General features: G+C 38.0%; 1 protein-coding gene across 1 annotated transcript; it reads right to left on the bottom strand.

Annotated features, from left to right (window-relative positions):
* Positions 1-6113: 6113 nt before the first annotated feature.
* Positions 6114-7058, bottom strand: LOC118842238 (olfactory receptor 2D2-like). The gene has a single exon (XM_036749835.1). It carries the CDS (start codon positions 7047-7049, stop codon positions 6114-6116), a length of 936 nt encoding a protein of 311 aa, XP_036605730.1. The 5' UTR covers positions 7050-7058.
* Positions 7059-17762: the final 10704 nt, after the last annotated feature.

The following is a 17762-nucleotide window of genomic DNA, read 5'->3' as shown; positions in this document are numbered from 1 at the left end:
TCAGACAAGGTCTGCCTATTGATGTTTGTAATTTCTGTTTGTATTTGTCTTGAAGTTCAGGGGCTTGATCTTTTCCCCCTGAACTAAGTGAATGATATATGCATGTTTGATTAAACTGAGATTGTTAACCCCTTAAAGTTGCTTTCCTTAGAAAAGCAGATTAAAGAATCCATGTTGGAAGCCTTCTGTGTGCTGGTTGTTGTTGATCTTACACAGCCACAGTAGCTGCTAGCATGATTGTTGCTATACTGGTAGTGAGGATACAGAAGCAGCAGTGAGGTTAACCAGTTCAGCCCTCCTTGTTTGAGTTAGGATTAGTTTACTTTCTTCATTTCCCTACATTCCTTTCTTAACTTATGAAGATTATGTAGATTTCATAGGCATGGTAGTGAGGACACTTCACTGGGCCATGACCCCTCAGGCTTGAACTGGTTGTCCCAGCCAAGACTTTCTAGTCCAACCACTTTGTCTAGACTTTCTAGTCCCCTGGATGCCCGGATTGCCATCGTCTTAGTAAGCAAACCTCCCAACAGCTATTAATTATTTCCCAATAACTTCTGTTGGAACAAAACAAGATACCATAATATTGGTTCTTACAATACATATTAAAGCAAGAGGAATATTGAGTAATGGGTACTTTTTTATAGCAATCCATGAAAAGATAAACCAAATATGGTGGATGGATCTGGGTAAATGGAAGGAGCACCCAAATGGCTAAAACTAGAGATATTTTTAAATATTAAAGAATATTTCAAGTGTCCTTCATTGTACCACAAACATCTTCTCAATCTGCCTATTTCCATCTTGGCTTTGCTGCTAAGAATATTAGAGTTAGGGGACCTTCTCCAGGATATCAGAATGACAAAGTATCTGGAAATCATGTTGTGTAAAGATAGGATAGGGAACTGGGGCTACTAAAAAAGTAAAACACTGAAATTTGAAAGGAACAAATTTTGTCTTAACAATGAATTTTTGGTCTGGTGCCAACCCTTGTGCTGGTGCACAGGCTCTTTTGACACTGCTATGCTTTGTGATGCTCTTCCTAACTAGATCCTGTTTATATTGTACACAGACCTCACTGTCTTCCATTGCCAACAAGGGCTGCAAAAATAAATCTGATTTTTTTTTCATATTTTTCTTAGTCAGGACTTGATACAGTGTACTTTCTAAATCTTTCTGAGGGAAATTGTGTGTGTGTGTGAGAGAGAGAGAGAGCGGGAGAGAGAGAGAGAGAGAAAGAGAGAGAGAGAGAGAGAGAGAGCTCTTGCTATACTTCTTCCTGCTACTACGCTATCTTGGTTTTACCTCTGTACAGTTCTTTGAAAAGAATTATGAATTGTTAACAAACAGAGCAAAAATTATTTCAAATAATCAAGAAAATGCAATTATAAACAACCCCAAGTTTATATCTCATAGCAATCCAATTGGAAAAATCTGATAAAAATGGAAACAGTCAATGCTGGAAGGGTTGGGGGAAGACAGACATACTAATATACTGTTGGTAGAGTTGTGAATTGGTCCAATCATTCTGAAAAACAATTTGGAATTATGCTAAAAGAATAACTTAAAAGTCCCTACCTTTTGACTAAGACAGTCAATTGCTAGGCATATACTTGAAGGAGGTTGAAGACAAACTGGAAACAATGTAAATGCCCATTGATTAGAATAATGGCTAAATAAATTAAAGTACTTAAAAGTGATGGAATATTTCTGTGCTGTGTCAATCAACAAATATAGTTTATAGAAGCATGTGTAGGCATATGAACAGACACAGAGTGAAATACACAGATCAAAGAAAACAATGCACACAATCAGAATCAAGAAAATAATATACACAATGTTGAAAAAAATGGAAAGGACCAAAAAATAAAAATGAACATTACAGGATGCAGACCTTGACCTTTTTCAGTTCAGAGTTTTCCAGGGTCTCAGTTTATCTGAGGCAATGCCCATTCAATAAATAAGGGCTAGGTAAGAATTGAGATAAAAGACGGCCCAGTTTACCATGTCAAAGTGTTGATCTGGGAAGGGAAGATCCTCGGAGTCTCTGGCCAGAACAGAAAACAATTAGTATTTGTACTCACTCTCAGTCATCAAAACCCAAACAATAAGCAACAAAGGCTTGAGTTGGGACCTATTATTGGCCATTCAATGGAAGCCAGAGTGATTTGGGTCGAAAAATGTAGTAAAGTAGTTCCATTTGAATCATAATAGGCTCTTTTAAAACCTGGTTTTCCAAAGCTATAGCATAAATGAGAACTGTGTAAGATGAAGAGTAATAACAAAAAGCCAAGGACAGACAATTATGACACTACACTACAGGTTTATGCATTTTGTTGTTGTTTTTCAGTCCTATCTGATTCTTCCTGACCAAGTTTGGAGTTTTCTTAGCAAATATACTGAAATGATTGGCCATTTCCTACTCTAGCTCCATTTTCAGACAAGGAAGTCAGGCAAACAGGATTAAGTGACTTTCCCAGAGTCACACAGGTAGTAAGTATCTGGAACCAATCCTCTTGACTCTTGTCTTTCAACTGGACTCTGATGATTCCGGAGGAGAGAAGGAGGCTGATGACTTTTCATGGTTCTCTTCCTTTGCTTCAATCCAATTCAAACTCAAGTCAAGACATCACCTTAGTGATGTCACTAGTCCTCTACAAGAAGAAATTGAACAACAATAAGTATTTGAATGACTTTCTCATGGAAAAGGAATTAGACTTATTCTGCTTGGTCCCAGCAAGAAGAATTAGGGAGATGTGTGGGATGAAAGACCCTCACCAATTAAAAGTTAGTAAGGAGCCATCTCAGGGTGAGAACAGAAATAAATTTTATTCAATTCTTGAGAATTGGGTGTCCTCTGCTAGCACAGATCTAACAAGGGAGGCGCTTTACAAGGGGCAAAGCACCAATAATTATACCTAACACAAGAGAATTCCTGTCCACCTCTGACCCTTCTCACCATTGGCTGGGATGTGGGCTTACAATCTGAGCATGAAAGCTAGACAAAGAACTGGGAAATTGAGACACAGAAATTCCAATTCCCATTCCCTTAGTTAATGATTACAACTGAGGTGACATTTATAACTCTAAAGAAGGAGAATAGGCTAAGGGGAGGGGGAGACTCTCTCCACTCTCTTACAGTACTTTTACAGTAAAGGAAAGCAGGTCACAGTGACTCTATTCTTACTGAGCAAATCTGTAAACTGGAACCAGAAGAAAGAACAAAAAGTTTCAGGGTAAACTTTCCCAGAGGCTGAGCCATCAGACTCTCACAGCCTCAGAATTTTTCCACTTCCCTATTTCTTGATTTTTAAACATTTCTTTATATATATACATATCTTCCCTGTGAAGTCTTCACATTTTATTTACCTCACACAATCCGCCCTTCTTCTTGACACTATTTTGAAGACTTCACACACCATTGCTGATATGTATTATCCACCCACCTATCTTCTTCATTCATCACACTTTTATACCACATTTTCTTTCCCATCCTGCTGGTATCCCCATTACCCTTTCAATAAATATGGGAAGGATTAATCAGCATATTGACAAATCAAAGGGGGGCAGTCCCCTTTATAAGTACAAATACAGAGACCTAAAAGAAAACTATAATACAATTGTCCCTTTAAATTTCAAAAGTCTCTTCCATACAGCTGTCTGGCAAGGAGCATCAATGAAGTCTTCTGGTCCTTGGTTGTTTCAGCCACTTTCACAGCTGCTTCTTCTTATAGGAACCAGCTTTCTGTTCATTCTCCTACAAAAGTTACCTTAGCACAATTTCAAGTTACCATTTCTAATAATTATACCCTGATCATTTTTACAAATTCAAAATTGAAACCTTGGCCACTTGCCATATTTAAGAAATTCACATCAGAACCCAAATTCTCATACTTTACATTGACTCAGTATTAATTTCCCCACCAGGAGGATAAGACTCCAGTACATACATAAATATATTAAATGACCATTTTTTTTAAAAAACAGTACATATAAATCTCAACCTTTTAGTCCTGCCATGTTTCTTTGATGGCATTACAAAATAAGCCACAAACCATTGTTCTTTTAATATTATTATTTGTAACAAAACCTTAGACAAGCTTGATGTTAACCAAGTAACAAAATAATATTCTCACAAGCCCTTGACCTAATTGTCTCCATACCACTGCCAAAAATATAAACTAGCCTCACTTATACAGGGCCACACACAGGAACACTAGTCCCAGGCCTATGGTAACCTAAGATGTTCCATAATCAATTATTTTAATACATTTGTTACTGTACTTACAAAACCTTCTGATTATAGAAATTTGCCGCCAAGAGAGTAGGGACTTAGAGTAAGGGGACCATATTTTCCCCAGCTTCCTATCAACTCCAGGCAGAGGTTGTGTCAAACTGCAAGTTGCATTGAGCCAGGCCTAGTCTGCCAGGTTTCAGTTAAGGGGATCAAGTCAAGAGGGTCCCACCTCAGCACATGCTGAACACTTGCCCTCTCAACTTTGCCAAGAAATCATACCTTCAGCTCATGCCTGCCCTTCCACAGGGCTGCTGACATCCTGGGTCAGCCTTCTTTGATACTCACACCTGGCGTTAGACTCAGAAAAAGTCAGTTAACAGTCCCATTAAGTCTTTGAATAGCAAGTTCCAATAATCAGTTTAGAACATGTCTTTGATCTCACATTGCTTAAGGAACATCCTTAAAGCTAGCTCTAAATAGCTTGCATGCATTTCCTCCCTTGTTCATAAAATCTTCACTTTAAGATCATAAGTTATTGCTGTAACACATTTGCATCAGTAAGAATAGGGTCACTGTGACCTGCTTTCCTTTACTGTAAAAGTACTGTAAGAGAATGGAGAGGGTCTCCCCCTCCCCTTAGCCTATTGTCCTTCTTTAGAGTTATAGATGTCACCTCAGTTGTAATCATTAACTAAGGGAATGGGAATCGGAGTTTCTGTGTCTCAATTTCCCAGTTCTTTGTCTAGCTTTCATGCTCAGATTGTAAGCCCACATCCCAGTCCGGTGAGAAGGGTCAGAGGTGGGCAGAAATTCTCTTGTGTTAGGTATAATAATTGGTGCTTTGCTCCTTGTGAAGTGCCTCCCTTGTTAGATCTGTGCTAGCAGAGGACACCCAATTCTCAAGAATTGAATAAAATTTATTTCTGTTCCCACCCTGAGATGGCTCCTTATTAACTTTTAATTGGTGAGGGTCTTTCATCCCACACAGGAGATGGGCAGAAGTTGTAGAAAGGCAGAGTTGGCTAGATATATGAAGAAATTTTTTCTAGTTAGAGCTGTCTAAAATCGGAATAGGCTATCTCAAGAGGTATTGACTTGACTGAGATTCAAGGATAAATAGGAATAGGCTGAATTAAATAACTCTGAGACTTCTTCTGACAAGGAGATTAAAAAAAAATCTTTTTGGACCTATCTTTTCACATTTTGAATTTCAGTTCACTTTTATTCCTTTCCTCTGGACATACTCCAGCTTGGCCATATCAAATCAACAGGTCAACAGGAATTTATTAAGCATCTACTAAGTCCCAGGCACTGTATTTAATGCAGAAAACAACCCTGCTGATATGATCCTACCTAGACAGAGAACAACAGTTCAGTAACTTCACACATTTTGGACACCATATTTCTATTAATTGTTGCCTAAGATCATATTGGGGTTTTTTTTTTGGGTAGATCTCCACTAGATTTTCAAATGTTTCCATCTCCCTCTTCTGGTTTCCAAGAATCTTTTCATCACACGTGGCTCTGTACTCCCAAAATTTAGTGCAGAATATCCAGAAATGATGATAACTCCACATTAAAAAGGCCCATGCTTAAGTCCTCCATAATAGCATAGCTTCGTGTAATTGTCGAGAGTGATATATGGCATCATCATACTTCTTTCCACACCTGGGAAATATTGTGAGTGTACAATATACAAACATTCTACAAAGATTTATAGAAAAATAGTAAAGTGTATTCCCTACCATTAACTTCATCATTTCCTCTATTTGGAAGTGTATGTATGTATGTGGTGGTGGTGGGGCAGCGGGGAGTGGAGTTGGTATAACAATTCTGAAACTAAGATATACTGATAAATGAAATTATAGTAAGTGGATCATTTTCTCCAGGATGGTGCTTGGTTGACTACATTCCTGAGTGCTCTCTTTACATCTTTGTTCCTCAAGCTATAGATGAGAGGGTTAAGCATGGGGTTTACCACAGCATACAACACAGACACCAGCTTATCCTGCTCTTTGGATGACCTGGGTGTCATGTAGGTCATGATTGCTGATCCATAAAATAAGATAACCACAATAAGATGGGAGCCACAGGTGGAGAAAGCCTTGAGCCTCCCTGAAGTTGTCTTCATCCTGATGACAGTCACTATGATAAAACTATAGGAGCCCAGTATCAAGGACATGGGTGCAAGAAGAATCACCACACCCATGAGGAAAATGGCCATCTGTGATCTGTAAGTGTCTCCAGATGCCAAGGCCAAGAGAACTGGGGCCTCACAAAAGAAATGAGCAATCCTATTGTCTCCTTGGTAGGGGAGGCATAGTGTAAATGTAGTATCCACCAAGGATATTAGAACACCACTGACCCAGCACCCTAAGGCCAAATGGCCACACGCTTTCCAAGTCATGATGATAGAGTAGTGCATGGGGTCACAGATTGCCAAGTATCTGTCATAGGACATCACAGCTAATAGAGCACATTGTGTAGCACCGAAAAAGAGGTATAGGAAAAGCTGGGATGCACAGTTCGTGAAGGACATAACCTTCCTTTTGGACAGCATGTGGACGAGAGCCTGGGGAACAATGTTGGTAGAGGAGAAGAAGTCAGCAAGAGACAAGTTACACAGAAAAAAATACATGGGTATATGGAGGTGCGAATCAGCCAGAACTAGGATGATAATGAGCAGGTTTCCAAGTGCAGTGACGAAGTAAACTCCTAGAAACAGTACAAAGAGTAATGCTTGAGTCTGAGGGTCATCAGAGAGTCCCAGGAGGAGGAATTCTGTCACCCACGTCTGGTTGGTCTGGCTCATGTTCTTTTTGCTTCTCTAGGAAAGACTCAACAGATATTTGACATGAGTATGTAACCTAGAGAATAATAGAATTTTAGAGTTGGAAGGATCCTGAGGTATTATCTGGTTCAACCTTAATCCTGAACACCTTCTGTGATCAAATTTTTAATGATCATCCCCAGTGTTAAGTAGAGCAATATAACCAAGGGAAGTAATTTTACTATTGGTCAGGGCAAACTGTTAGAAAGTGTTCCCTAATGTATGGGTTCTTATACAGTGAGGGGCAGCTTGGTATGGTACAGAAAAAAATGACATTGTTGGTGTCTGCATTTTATCAGCAGGTGTAATTTTTCAGTCTGACAGTGGCAAAGCATAATAATGAATAGAAAATGAATAAAGGCACATCAAGACAACAAGCATTTATAAAATGCCTACTGTGTTCCAGGCCCCGTGTGAAGTGATGGAGTTATAAATAAAGGCAATGGTCTCTGCTCTCTGGGACTTTATCATCCCATTGTGGAGACAACATTTAAATAACTAGGCACAAAGATATGCACATGATACATTGGAGGTAATCTCTAGGGAAGACATTGAGATTAAGAAGAACTGGGAAAGGCTTTTTGTGAAAAGGTGGTATGTTACTTTAGATTTGAAGGAAGCCAGAGAATCCAGGAGGTGGGAATAAGGAGGGAGAAAATTCCAGCCATGAGGGACAGCCAGTGAAAATGTTCAGAAGATGGAGTATTTTGTGTTTGATAGGAACAGCAATAGGCCAGTGTAATTGGATCACAGAGTATGGGAGGGAGAGTAATATATAGGAAGACTGTCAAGGCAGGAGGGACCAAGTTATGAAGGGCTCGTAAATGTCACACCGAGGATTTCATATTTCATCATCGAAGTAACAGGGAGTCCAGAATTGACTGAAGAGGGATGGGGAGTGACCTGGTCAGAATTTAAGAATATCAATTTGATAGCTGAGTTGATCTCTGCGGAGACCAACAAGAAGGTATTTCAATAGTCCAATCATGAGATGATAAGGTGCAATGGCAGAGGGGAGAAAGGGCCATATAAGAGCAATGTTACAAAGGTTAAATTTCTTGGGAAAACAATCGATATATGGCAACTCTACCTACTATACCTACTATACCTTCAAGCTTCTAAATTCTCTGTAATGAATTCAGATCTCATAATTCAACTGAGCTTCTCTTTCCAAAGTTACCTGTGATCTTTTAATTGCTAAATATTATGATTATTTCCCTCAATCCCTATCCTCTTGACTTCTCTATATCCTTTGACACTGTCAAGCTCCCTCTTCTCCTGCATACTTCTTTTCCAAGTTTTCATGATATTGTTCTTTCTTTGTTCTTCTCCTATCTGTATCCTCAGTTTCATTTCCTGGATCTTCATCCAGGTCATGCCCACTAACCATGAGGGTCCCACAAGAGTTTGTCTTGGTCTTCTTCTCCCTCTGTATTATCTTGCTTGTTGATCTTTTATATATTCAGTCTTAACATCAGTCCCAAACTTCAGTCAAACATCATGAATTGTCCTTTAGATAACTCAGGCTGGATGTCTCAAAGGTATCTCGTGCTCCTATGTGTCCAAAACTTAAGTCATTATCTTTCCTCCTAAACCCTCCCTTCTTCCAAACTTTATTTTTTTTGTAGAAGATATAAAGTCAAGTCAATAAGCATTCATTAAGTGCCTTCTATCTATTAGGTACTTTGCTAAGTGCTAGAGACACAAATAAAGGCAAAATAAGTCAGCACCATCCTCTCGGTTATCTAGGCTCAGAAACTTGGTGTTATCATTGAATCCTCAATTGCACTCACCACATCTATTCATTGTGTCACCAAAACATATCATTTTTCCTTTCAGATTTACTCTTATGTCAATCTTCTACTCACACAACTACAACTCTGGTACAGGCTCTCATCACTGCAGGCCTGGAAATACTACCATAGCTCTATGATTGTTCTTCCTGCCTCTGGTTCTTTCCTACTCCTGGCCATCTTCTGCTCAGATGACAAAAGAATCTCCCTAAAGCACATATCTGACCAAATTGCCTCCCTCCCCATTTTCAATGAAGTCCAGTGGTTCCCTTTTACCTCCTGGATCAAATAGAAAATGCTTGTATTTTTTTGAATGCCCTTCACAAAGTGGCTCCTTTTTACCTTGCCTTTCTGACCCCCTTTCTCCCTTTCATGTTCTCTCTCAGTGACACTGTTTTTCTTGCTTTTCTATGAACAGGACAATCCATCTCCTGATTTTACTGGCTGTCCTCCATACCTAAAGCATTTTCTTTCATCACCTTAATTTCCTTGTTTCCCTGTCTTTCTTCCTCCCATCTTCTGAAAGTTGCTTTTTCTGATCCCCCTTCACTGTTGGTGCCTCCTTTCTATGATTGCCTTTCATTTTCATTATATACATCTTTTATGTCTATACTTGTTTATATGCGGTCTCTGCCATTGTATGTGTGTTAATGGAGGGCAGGAACCATGTTTTTTGCCTTTCTTTGTATTCTTAGTGTTTTGTAATGTTCATGGTACATGGTAAGCACTTAAATGCTTACTGATGATGAAGATGAAGATGATGATAGCAGGTGTTTCTTTCTGGGAAACTGTCAACAAGTCAGTGTTGATTTCTTTGAAATTACATTATGCCATGTGATATAATGGAAAGAGTGCTTCATTTGGATTCAGGGAACATAGGTTTAAATCCGCCTCTCCCACTTATTACTTTTGTGACTGTGGGCAAGTCACTTATCACTTCTGGACCTCAGTTTCCTCCTTGCAAATGGAGGTGACTGGAATTGGTGATTTAATTTCTGGAGTTAATTACAGAATTATACCTACAGTCTTTTGATCTATCCCTTGGTATTTAAGATACATTAACAATTAATGCTTATGTTTTTCCTGTGTTGTCCTTTTTAGAGATCTGTATAGTGTAACTCAAGATTTGGAGACTACCTAGGGGAAAGAGGCAAGTTATATAACTAGATATTGGACAGATTTATTTGTGTCCTTGCATAGCCAAGAAAGGATCAATAAGCATTTTTCTTTCAAAAGATCTATGGCATACTTTTTACTTCTACGGAATCATATTTTGTGGCAATAAATGGTTTTCACTTCCTTATGAATATACACATCCTTTTATAATAATCTTCATGTGACTTTCTTTTGCTTTCTGTCTATGTCTCTGTCTCTCTTTCTCTCATCAAATTGTGTAAAACTATACCTCTGATTTAATTTTAGTATAGGATTCCTAGGGAGGAAACTCCCTTCATCAATGCAGATCATGAACTCCTCTGCATCATATATTCTGAAATGTTTCTTGGGGGGCAATTAAATGTTAAATTATTTTTCTAGTGTTGTACAACGTATGCTCATGTCATCCTTTGATACTAATATGCTGTGAGTTGTGTCTAACCCCAAAGACATGGTAACCCCCAGAATTATTTTTACTTCCCTTTTATTCCATCTATGGAATACATGTTCCTGTAGCCAATGGAAGTATGTTCTTCTCCTCCCTATCCACTCCTGAGGAGTTGTAATAACCTTCTCTGATGGCCAGTAAGGCAAAGGTGCCCCACTCACCTGAGAGATGGTCAGGAACACAGGTACAGAAGAAAGGCCCTACCCTAAGACCCCCTAGGAAACCCTTGAACCAACCAAAACAGAAGCTTACCACTGGAACCTCACAGACTATCCTGTTATTCCTTATAAGACTTGAATTCCACTCATAGGAAAACATTAAAAGCCCCCAGCAGTCTCCTTCCAATTGAGAGTGCCCATCTCTGACACAAGGCTATATGGGTGTTTTCTACCTTGGGCATATACCAGGGGAAACTTTATCCTCCCTACAGACATTACCAAGAGCTTCTCTGAGCTGTTCCTCCAGGTTACTTCCATCTTCCTCTTGTCAATCTGCTTCCCTTGCCACTAGACCTCACTGCCCCCATGCTGACTGCCACCTGTGGTAAGTGCGCCACAAAAAAAATCTTCCCTTTAGTGACTTAGGAGACTGACTCTTCCTTGCTTCTTCTGGTACCCAAAGAAACAAAGTGGGGGGCAGTTCTAGTATATGACATACTGCCTAGGGCTATGACTAGCAGCAGTCCACAATCTTGATGAGGATGGCACAAGGCTACAACACATGAACACAAAGGATCTAAGTCTCAACCCTGTGCTGCAGCATCAAAAATTTCCTCTTTCTTTAGCCCATGAATTGTTGACTGGGACTGGGATTATATTTGGGGGACCTTTACACTGGAAACTCCCTCGTTGAATCCCATGTCTCAGAAAACAGGGACTTCTATTCCCCAGGAACTTTCCTATTAGCAGAGGAACTAGACAATTCTAAAGCATCTAGGGTCATAGGATTACATGTTTTAGTGATAGGAGTTGAATTCAGGTCTTTCTGAAACTGCTTCTCTAATCATTAAGCCATGTTTACACACACACACACACACACACACACGTACATGTACGTGTACACACACATATGTATATATGTGTATACCTATGTATATACACATAGATACATACACATATATGTATGTGTGTACATGCATATCTATAGCTTACATAGCATTAGATTTATTGTATGTAATTAGTGTCTATACTCCATTATGTATATATTAGAAATCTGATACTAATGTAATCTATTGATAATATATGTTCCTATCTTACTGGAAAAATGAGTAGAATAAGTCCACTCCTCTTTTTCTTCTACAAGTCATTGTGTGTTCTGGCCTCAAATCTAATATGGATATCATGTGGCAGTATACATCTTAAGTTAGTGGTTCTTTGGTGAATAATCAATACCAACTTAAACAAAGAATTTGAACTACTGGTACTTTCTTCAAACATGGACTGAAAGTAAGCTCAAAGAAATGAAAGCAGCTGGGAAAGAAATACAAATTTTTCTTTTATCAGAAGAGTCTTCTATATTCCAGTAAAAAGCAGAAACAAGACTAAGTCATTGCTGTGATTACCTTGACAACGGTTCTCTCCTGTGACCCTCTTAGAGCATGGTGGTTATAGTCCTTTCAACCATCTTGAACATCCTGTTCACCAGGCTGCCAATGTCCTAGAACCTAGGACTGAACATAACATTCCAGGTATATCATCAAAAGAGTATGACTATCAATGGTAACTAATCTCATATATTTCTTAACGTGGCCTAAAATAGCAGTAAAATTTTGAGATATCATATAACTTTGACTTATTTTGAGTTTGTTAAAACTGGTGTTTCTTAAACCTCCATATTTTTTTTCACATGAATGGTTCTATAATATTACCTCCCCTATACTGTACTTATGAAGTTGAATTTTTTTAACCCAGATTTGGAAGTTCACATTTTTGCCTATGTCATCACATTGGGTTGAAATGAATCTTTCTTGGCTGCCAAAACATTTTTCATCCTTATTCTGCTATTTAAAATATCAACTTTCCTTTATATGCTCTGTTTCCTGCAAATTTCATTAGGATGCCTTCTAGGTCTTCAAGTCATTGGTAAGAATTTTACATGTATGGCCAAGAAGAGATCCAATCAAGACCCTTTTCCAAATTGACTCTGGGTCCAGTCATTTATATACTTCCAGTTCCAAGTAAGTGTATAATCATGTATAATCATGACAGACTTCAACCAGACCTTTGATGAAATCTATGTGTGCTTCTTATACAACATTTGCCTGGACTACCAATCTCAATACCATTTTCAATAAGCAAATTATCATCTCTTCTTGATGAAGCCACTTTACCTCTTAACCATTACTATATCCTTTTCCAAATGCTTTCAAACTGTTCCTTTAAGAATGTGTTATAGAATATTATCTTAAAATAAAGACAAGTTCACTGATTTCTAGGTAGGAACCTCTAGTCTTTTCTCCCTTTGCAGAGTCAGTCAGTGAATCAATATTTGTTATGTGCTACAATATGCCCTTATTTAGTCCTTTGCTATTCTCTAATTAGCTGTTGTAGAACTAAATTAAATAAAATAGTCAGAAATAAAAACTTGTAGAAATCCATTTTAAATCCACATTAAAAAAACCTTAACTTATGATATTCTTATTTTGGTAAAAACTCAAGATCCTTCTGCTATTCTGCTTTTGTTAGAACACATCCAACAATTGGCAAATGGATGTTATTAACTGGGAGGGCTAATGTTCCTGTGAATCAAGATGCTTACTAGAAGTATGGACTATTTAATTTGTGTGATCAAAGAAAAAGATACATGCAAAATGCCAGAAGTGGGCATAGCTGTGCTGATTTTGCAGAAAACCTTTGACAAACCTTCAGAATTTTTAAAATATTAAAATATATTGGCTTTTAGTCACTGTACAAATAATTGTTTCTGATAATTACAAATCTCTTTATATTGTTCCCATTTTTTTCATTGACACTACCAGATTGCAAGCTAAATGACAGGGACTCTTTTTGCACCTAATCATTACTATCTCATATAGAACAAAGCATTAAGCAAGAATCCAAAAGATGTCCTCTGATATTCCTGCTAAGCCACAGAGTCAATGATCCTATAATTTTATAGTTCCTGGCAGCTCTCAAGCAATTCACTGTAACTTAGATGGCATTCTCCTTTTTTTTTATTGGGAGGTTGGGTATGTTACCCACATATCATGTGTGCTAATTTGTCTCTTCTGCTATGGATAATTCTGTAAATATGCAAATTTTCATTAGAATATGCCAAAAGAACATGTATTTCTTTAAGGCTATGTCCTTTGCTTTTGCTTCCCAGGCTCCTAGTACTAGTGATAATAGGTGCTTTAATGAATGCTTATTTACACTAGGAATAATAAGTAGCCTTACATGTAGTAAGGCCTTAATTACAATTTTTGATTGGTTTCTGGAAGAAATGAGTCCTAGAGACTATTCAGGTCATACATATCTGTTCTTAGGGAAGTAAATTCAGGAGCTCTAGAGAGGACCATATTAAAATGCAAGCCACTATCTAAACACAGGAATTATACACTGAAACATGCTACAATCCTCCAGTGGCTGGTGACAAAAAGACTCAGTGTTTTATCTCTTGCTCAGGTCCCTGATGTCTAAAACTCCATCTTGGGGGTTTGAGGGAGGTATGTAGTTTCTTGAGTTAGGCTGACTGCTAGCAGGGGTGGGAAACCTGCCACCTGGAGGCCACATGTGGCCTTCTAGGGGCTTGGGTGTGGCTTTTTGACTGAGTCCAAGTTTTACAGAACAAATTCTTTTATTAAAGAGATTTGTTCTGTGAAGCCTGGATTCAGTCAAAAGGCCACATGTGATCTTGAGGCTACAGGTTTCCCACCCCTGATAGAGGAACCAACTCCCACACCATATAGAGTGGCCTTTAAGTAGAAATGGCCAAAATGATTGTAATTCCACTAAAAAATCACCATCATCATCACTGTCATCATTATCATCTCTATCTAACATTTATAAATTATGGTTTACAAAGTGCTCAGTATCTTATTTGAGATTGACTAGAACCTCATGCAATAAGTGGTATTATTATGCCCCCCCTTTTTTAACAAATAAGGAAACTGACTTAATAGAGGATAAGAGATTTGCTCTGTTTACATAGCCATTAAGTATATGAGGAAGGACTTGAATTTTAATCTTCCTGGCTCTGAGTTTAGTACTCTATCCACTGATATTCCTATCCCAAGCATAGTAAGATGTAAATAGCAACCAAATAGCCACTGCACCAAAGCATCTTCCTTTCCTACAAACCATTATTCCATGTTCATGCCATGTCAGTTCCAAAAGAGTGTGTACTGGTGACACATGACAATATAACAATGTGACAATATGACATGGGTGTCATATTGAAGTCAACTGGGTAGTTCCGCTGTGAAGTGGAGAACCCTTGGATATTTAGCTTCATGGACAGGGGATTTTGAAACAAAAAGAGAAAGCCTTAGTGATACTGTCTCTCTCTTTGCTACATCATAGATCAATCTCCCACTCTTTCAGCATCCCCTTCCTCATTACCCCTTTTCTATCCTAAAACTTATTGTCTCACCTGAAAGTCAGAAAAGACTAGGGCATTATCTCATAGCCTGTGAAGAGAATCCAAATGAAGAAGAATATAGAACAGATTGAGAGAAATAGCCCCTGAGTTTGAAAGTGCAGGTAGAAAGAGCAGGTATCTTATCAAGAAGGCAAAAAACTTATTCCAAATTGTTGTAGAACAATAAAGAAGAGATTAGGAAGAGAAGTTGAGGCAAAAGGGCAAAGTAGAAAATTGTCTCAATTCAGGCTTTCCCAACCTCATCTTGGTGTCTCAGACATTTGCCTTTGAAACAAGGGCTGTTTTTTTTTAGTATGGTCCACATTTAAGGAGTTATGATCAGAGATGGTCTCTAGAGCATCTAATATGCTCTGGAGAATTTCTCATTATGATAGATCTGAACTGTATGTACCTTTTCAGAGTGGTTCTCAGGTGGGAGCAAAGAGAAAATTTCAGTGCAGACACTTCAAAGCCACATCTCCATTCTCAAATTCTGTATTTCTTCAGCCCTCCTTTCCTCATATTCTTTATGTCTATGTAGAGAGGTGCATGGATGGGTGACTGTGTGACCAGATGTGAAAGCTACTATTTTGGGTGGCAGGACATATGAAATCTATTTGTGAGTTCACAAGAACATGATCGTAAGAATAATTCTAGATTTTAAAGTTGTTTTACTAAGAAGAAAAAAAGAAAAAGTTATTCAAAAAATCTCTAAATCATATTGATCGATGGAATTTTATGGTCTTGGTGGTTTGGTTATGTTTGTAAATTTTAAAGCATGAATTAAATTACAGGACCTCAGAATTGGCACCTCATAGGCAGCTTCATGTGGCACAGTGGATATGAGTGCTGAAGCTGGAGTCAGGAAGGCCTGACCTGCCTCAAACACTTATTAACTGGATGATTCTTTTTTTTAAAGAATGCTTTTATTTTTTCTGAATTACACATAAAACCAATTTTTAACATTGATTTTTTTTTATAATTTTTGAGTTCTGAGTTCCCTTTCTCCCATTACTTCTCCATAAGAAGGCAAGTACTTTGATACAGATTATGGATGTATAGTCATGCAAACCATATTAATCATATTTACATATTAGTCAAAAGCCTTTGGGTTTTCTTATTTTAATTGTGACAGTTCATGCATTCTCATTAGGCTACCAAATGAGAATTCTAGGTATCAAAGTTCTCTGCTGGTAATTCACGAAAATTTTAACCTCATGTAGAGTTCCTGTCATCATGAATTCAGTTATAATTATACTATGTCTGACATTTATTTTCTTTTGTGGAGTTTTAGTCCAGGGAAAGTTTTTTTTAAAAGCGTGAATTCATAAATTTTTAGGCACATGATCCCCATTTCTTTGTAACAACAAAATATCAACTATCTTTTATATATCACTTTAAATATAGTCAGGTTTTCTACCTGCACCAGCTCTTTTGAGCTATGTTAAAACCTTTGAAAAATCATGGAGGAAGAGGGAAGTGCTTCCTTTAAAAATTTTTTTAAAATTTATTTATTTTTAGTTTTCAACATTCACTTCCATAAGACTTTGATCCAAATTTTCTCCCCCTCTCCTTACCCCAAGATGATGTATAATCTGATATAGCATCTACATATACATTCATATTAAATCTATTTTTACATTAGTCATGTTGTAAAGAAGAATTAGAACCAATGGGAGGAACCATGAGAAAGAAGAAACCAAAAAGAGAGAGAGAGAGCAAATAGTATGCCTCAATCTGCATTCAGATTTCATAGCTTATTTTCTGGATGTGGATAGCATTTTCCATCATGAATAGAAGTGCTTCTGAAGAAGAGCAAAGACCCTGGTTTGGAAAAAAGAAATTAGGATAGAGTTTACAAACTAGAAGCATTTCAGAATGAAAGAAATTATCACCAAGAATCAACATGAAGTTCAGGGTGTTGACTTTTCCCCCTGAACTAAGTGAATGATATATGTATGTTTAATTAAAGTAAGATTGTGAGACTGTAAACCCCTTAAAGATACTTTCCTTAATTGGCCCCACCTGAGGCCTATTGATTGGGCAAGAAAGATCTTTAATCACTGATTGGCACCATATTTGGCCCCAAGATCTTTCACTTCCATTACATAGGCAACTTGTGTCTGAATAGTACTAACATTTCTTAAGTACAACAAAATCCCCTCAAAATAAACACATCCTATTTGCAAAATACTTAACATAACATCTTATCACCAGAGTGGCCACATGGCTCACTGTTGGCTCCTAATCTTTGTATCCATTACACAGATCAATGGGAAACTGGTGCCAATAATAACATAACAGTGTGACAATACAGCAAGGATAATAAAATATCATCATTCCCCCCTCGATTGAATGGGGCTCAGAATCTTGGGGTAAGGGGTGAAGGTCTCATCCTCCATAGCTTCTTCCTGATGAAATGGGAGGTAGAGCTGTCCCTGTCCAAGAGATCAAGAGTCCCATTCGAGAGGTCAGTTCTTTATCAAGCTGGCATCTGGAACTCAATTCATGCCAGGTCCAGGGGTAACATATCACAGTTGTGGACAGTGGGTGACATCCAGCTTAAGCAATCAGTCCTCCAAAAGTGTAGGGCACTTAAGCCTGGAGGAGAAAGAACTAGCAAAAAGGTTAAACAAAACAAAGACCAAAAAGAATAGGCAGATATGGGCTGTCATCCTTCAAATAGAGTCATTTCCATTTTTATCCATTTTCATTGAGACT

This window comes from Trichosurus vulpecula, chromosome 3 (genome assembly GCF_011100635.1).
Source record: "Trichosurus vulpecula isolate mTriVul1 chromosome 3, mTriVul1.pri, whole genome shotgun sequence".
Lineage (NCBI taxonomy): Eukaryota > Metazoa > Chordata > Mammalia > Diprotodontia > Phalangeridae > Trichosurus > Trichosurus vulpecula.
The sequence above is the reverse complement of the archived record's forward strand: the minus strand, read 5'-3'. Positions and strand labels throughout refer to the sequence as shown.

What these genes read in the sequence shown, in the direction of transcription:
- LOC118842238 (XM_036749835.1), bottom strand. Translation starts at nt 7,049, where the DNA reads ATGAGCCAGACCAACCAGACGTGGGTGACAGAATTCCTCCTCCTGGGA.